The 4,930-nt window shown below is 40.8% G+C and overlaps 1 protein-coding gene across 1 annotated transcript; it reads left to right on the top strand.

Moving 5' to 3' along the window:
* The first annotated feature begins 974 nt into the window (after positions 1-974).
* On the top strand, positions 975-4,576 carry LOC117270183 (low choriolytic enzyme). Its single transcript, XM_033647697.2, has 10 exons — positions 975-1,087; positions 1,162-1,194; positions 1,275-1,340; positions 1,437-1,486; positions 2,291-2,360; positions 2,439-2,553; positions 2,723-2,895; positions 3,876-3,957; positions 4,117-4,238; positions 4,330-4,576. The coding sequence occupies exons 1-10, from the start codon at positions 1,036-1,038 to the stop codon at positions 4,425-4,427; spliced, it is 861 nt and encodes a 286-aa protein (XP_033503588.2). The 5' UTR covers positions 975-1,035; the 3' UTR covers positions 4,428-4,576.
* Positions 4,577-4,930: the final 354 nt, after the last annotated feature.

A 4,930-nucleotide genomic window follows, 5' to 3' on the forward strand; every position in this document is an offset into this window, starting at 1 on the left:
TGTATCCTAGTGTAAATAACGTTTATCAGACCTCTGAAGGATATATTTGATTAACGCAGTACTTCAGTCAGTGTTTTCTTTTCCCTTATCATTCATTGGAGGGCATTTTTTCGGCCAAATAAGTAAATAAATAAATATTAAAAAATGGAAATATGATTAATTGGATAGTAAATTGATTTTGCACAACTAACTGCAATTGGAAAATGTGGGTTTTGGGTTTGGAATAAACTTCACAGAGGAGGATTCAAACAACATTACGCCAGATATTTTTCAAAGGGGCATATTTCAGTGGTATTTGAATTTCAAAATTACTTAGATATTGAGTTGCTATTCAAATATTCAAATAAATAAGGCCTTCCTTTGCTTCCATTAAGACCGTAATGTGTTCACAGCTTTTTTAACTTCCTCTCAGTGGCCAAAAAATCAGTTAATGCAGGTTTTCACTCCAATATTTTCTTATTTACTTTGTAAAAAACATACAAATTGCTATTGCATAATTATATAATTTGTCTGTGAAATAGACTCTATATGGTCATGAGCAATAGACATTTTTATGAGTCATGGTAGCTGTAAATTATAACATTAAAAGCTCCACCCTTTCTTTAGTGAAGGATGGCGCAATACCACACTGTAAAAGTACCTGCAAAGTCCTGCATTCAAAACTTCATCTGAGCAAAAGCACAAAATTATAATCAGCTAAATGTACTTTAAGTATCAAAAGTAAAAGTACTCATCAGGCAGAAGAGCCTCTGGCAGAGTTTTATTGTTCTTGGCCGAAATATTGCATTTAATTTATTATCAAAGCAGAAATATTAACATGTAAGCAGCATTTACATGACGCAGCTGTTTAAAGTGGAGCTAAATTTATCTATTTCATTTACTGCTGGATATTTTAATCTATAATAATGCCTCATATTATATGAACTTTTTGACTGGTAGTAACAGGAGATCATGAATGAGGCCGCAGCTCACAGGTGATTTTACTTAATGTGACTAACGAGGGAGTGAAAGCATCAGTCTGTGTGTCCGGAGAACATGCTGCATCGGCTCCTCGCTGCTCTTCTGCTGGTTGGATCCTGTAAAGATGGTGAGAAATCAACACATTTGATTTCACTCTCTGATGAACTGATGATTTATTCTCTGATGTCTTGTGTTTCTCAGTCGACTCCAGTCCTCTACCTGAAGTTAAAAAAGGTACAGTTGATTCTGATTTAAGTCTGGATCGATCAAGGTGTTTACATGAGTTACTTTAATGTGTAAATGTGTTTTTACAGAGAGTCAGAAGGACTGGTTCAACAGGATGTTGGATTATATGGAGTCTAACCCTGAGACTTTAGAAGGTCAGTGTGTTAGCTGACATGTTTAATGTCTGCAGCTGGGAGGAAACACAGACAGAATATCTGTTAACATTCTTTTCCTTGATCCCATTTGGACAGAGCTGATGACCCACAGCTCTGCAGTGTTGGAGGGAGACATGGTGCTGTCAGTGAGTGAAACCACATCATTGTTCCTTTATAAAAAAAAATATGTTTTAACTGCTGTTCTTAAGAGAAGCCCAGACATGTACTGCACAAAGTTTGGAGACACATTCAGGCACAAGAACAGTCAAAACTGAAGCAGCAGCAGCAGCTGAGAGAAGCAGACTTTTAGAGCCTACATTTCCCATCATGCCACTCGATTACATTTGTAGTTACACAGTGCCTGCAGGAAAAACCACAGAGGTTTTCAAAGTTTGAGAAATCAACACGTTTAACCGGCCCAGTCACCAGAGTAAACTGTTGGCATTGTACGTTTCTGCCAAACCAGGAATACATTTGCGTGTGTCCTGTGGATCATATCTTTATTTCTGAAGTGATGTAATATATGAGCTGACTTTGACGTCATGGGGTGGAGGGGATGGTGGCTGGTGAGATGTCTGCCAAGCTAGCTTCTAACCGCTTATCCTCTTGAGGGTCACAGGGGGGCTGGAGCCTATCCCAGCTGACACTGGGTGAGAGGCACCAGACTATCACAGGGCTGATACACAGAGACAGACAACCATTCACACTCACATTCACACCGACGGACAATTTAGAGTCACCAATTAACCTGCATGTCTTTGGACTGTGGGAGGAAGCTGGAGCACCTGGAGGAAACCCACGCTGACATGGGGAGAACATGAAGACTCCATACCGTACATGCACCATTAGATATAATCAATATGTTAGAGAAGAGCCCAAAGAGAATTATGGTTTCAAGAAGTGTTTCTGTGTAAGTGCACAAAGCTGATTTGTATTATCTGAGCCTGCAGAATGACAGGAACGCAGTGGAGAGCACATGGCCAACACCTGAGATACCGTACGTCATCAGCCCAGAGTTAGGTAAGCAGCCTGACAGCCAATCACTGGCTCATGTTTCTACTCACAGCAGCCTTCATTTTACTGTTGGGTCTTTTGCAGAAAGTCGGACAGACGACATTCTCTCTGCCATGGCGATGGTGTCCAAACACACCTGTGTGTCCTTCCACAAGCGAACCTCTGAGACCAACTACCTGCTCTTCGTCATCAGCAAAGGGTATGAAAAGGTTTTAATACTGCACCATGAATCAGAGGCGGACTCAGGCTGTCTGGAGGCAAAACGCCACAACCTCAGTTCAACATTTAATGATGCTGATGGGCAGCTGGAAAGGTCTGTCAACAAATCCTTCAGGTCACATAAAGACCTTGTGTTTGTCATATTCTAGTTGTGCATCATACGTGGGCTTCATCGGCGCTGAGCAGCACGTGTTCGTCGGGCCCCTGTGCAAGGTGGGGAACATCGTCCATGAGATTCTCCACGCTCTGGGCTTCCACCATGAACACACGAGGGAAGACCGTGAACAGTACATCACCGTTCTTCCCAGTAATATCATGGACGGTAATATGTCTTTACTCATGTCACTGGGATCATCTCTAGATGTGTAAAAATCCTCTGCTTTGATGTCAGTATGGTTTTGATAAAGAGAGAGTTGAAGGGAGTCATAATTCAGTGACACCTGAAAACATACTGATATCACGTCCTTAAATCTGCTTAGAAATAAAAATTTAAAAAAAAGACGCTGCAGAACTTTCCTGAGAATCATCAGTATCAGAGTTATCAGTGACAGTTTTCTGTACATCCATGGGTCCACTGCAAACAGCTGCTAACAGATAATTCAGCAAACTTTTAATGGTGCTAGTTCGTCAATATGTGAACAATTATAGGCTAACATATGAGCTCCAAAGAGAGAACCAGTGCCACCTCCCCTAGAGATATAAATCCAGCCCTGGGGGGAGAATGAAGTTTAACTGCTGAGTCCATTCTCAGTGTTTGTGAGCTGGTTTTTGAGTTGCATACTGGACCCTGATCGGCTTCAAAGTAGTTGTGATATCACCAAATCCTGCAGGCACGTCAAGAGAAACTTCCTCCTTCAGCAGATAAAAGTGAAAACAAATATTGAAACTCAAAAATCACAATCACTCAAAAAGCACTTTGCTGTCAGGGCCCCGAGGCTCTGGAACAGTCTGCCCGAGGAAATCAGGTCGGCCGAGTGAGTGATCTGTTTCAAGTCTCTTCTTGGAGAGTCTTTCCTTATTTCTCTTGAGATTTCAGTTCATTTAGACTGTCTATTATTTCCTCAGTTTTTATACACTAAAGTGTTTTTATCCGTTCTTTTAAAAGTTGTTTTCATGTCCTGTCTGTTTTATTTACTGACATGATCAGCACTTTATGAATTAAGATTACTATAAAAACTTCACCGCTTCATAAACGTTGATATGAAACATACAAATGTAACAATCATAATTTGCAGAGACGTACACTACCAGCATTTTCCTGTTGTCTGCTCTCTGTGTGAAATTAATACAGATGTGTTTCAGGGATGGAGAGAAACTTCAAAAAGCAGCAAGGCAAAACCTTCGATCTTCGTTACGACATAACTTCCATCATGCACTATGGAAGGTAACGTGTCCAGAATACTAAAGCATGTAAAAGTATTTTTCTGTAAGTGTTATTTTGTTTGGAAAAACCTTGCTTAACTCGCTGCCCCCTCGACCCAGCCCTGGATACGCAGATAAAAACAGATGGATGGTTAGTTTGTGAGGTTCTGATCTGTTTCAGTGGGTATTTTTCTTTGAACGGCCTCCCCACCATCGTACCGAACACTGATGTGAAGGGCATGGGACAGAGAGACAAGATGACAAAGATGGACATCGAGAGAGTTCGACTTCTCTACAGCTGTGGTATATTGTTACTGACACCTGGCTACTGAAAGTATAACACACAAGGCCCATGATGCTTAACTGTCCTTCTCCTCCCTCCTCTCTTTACCAGACGCCCCAGAACAAAAGACAAAAGAGAAGGAAAGCAGCGATGTCAGGAAGGAGATTGCAAACATGTATGTGCCTATGCACGATGTGGCGTCTGCATGAAGGACGAGGAACACAAGCTCACACGTCTGCTCCTGCCTCATCTGCCTCTCTGCAGCACCTCAACGCTACCACTAGAGGGCACAATCACACCAGCACCTAGACTGAACTGTCTGACTTTATTTATTAATAAAACCAAACTATACACCTCACATTTGTCTTCACTGGTGTCACACGACAAGCTGAAGTTTTTGTTTGGTGAAAAAGGTACTTTCCAAATGCTGATGCCTGAAATAAAAAAGAAAGTTTCAGATTGAGGGAAAGAGTGAAAACTTTACTCAGCTCAACATTGAGTCAATACACTGCAATAAAATCCCAAACTTTGTGTCATTTCTGTCAATAACTGTGTTCTGAAAACCTAACTTTGCTGACGGCATAAAAAACCTGCCAATGCAGTAAAAACATTTCAGCCCTTTTTCAATATTAATAGTTTTGTAGAGATCTCTGAAAGAAATCAAAGGGAATGATTACGTTTTTAAAGTCTGAGAAAAGCAAAAATAAATATC

The sequence above is a fragment of the Epinephelus lanceolatus genome, chromosome 19 (genome assembly GCF_041903045.1).
Source record: "Epinephelus lanceolatus isolate andai-2023 chromosome 19, ASM4190304v1, whole genome shotgun sequence".
Lineage (NCBI taxonomy): Eukaryota > Metazoa > Chordata > Actinopteri > Perciformes > Serranidae > Epinephelus > Epinephelus lanceolatus.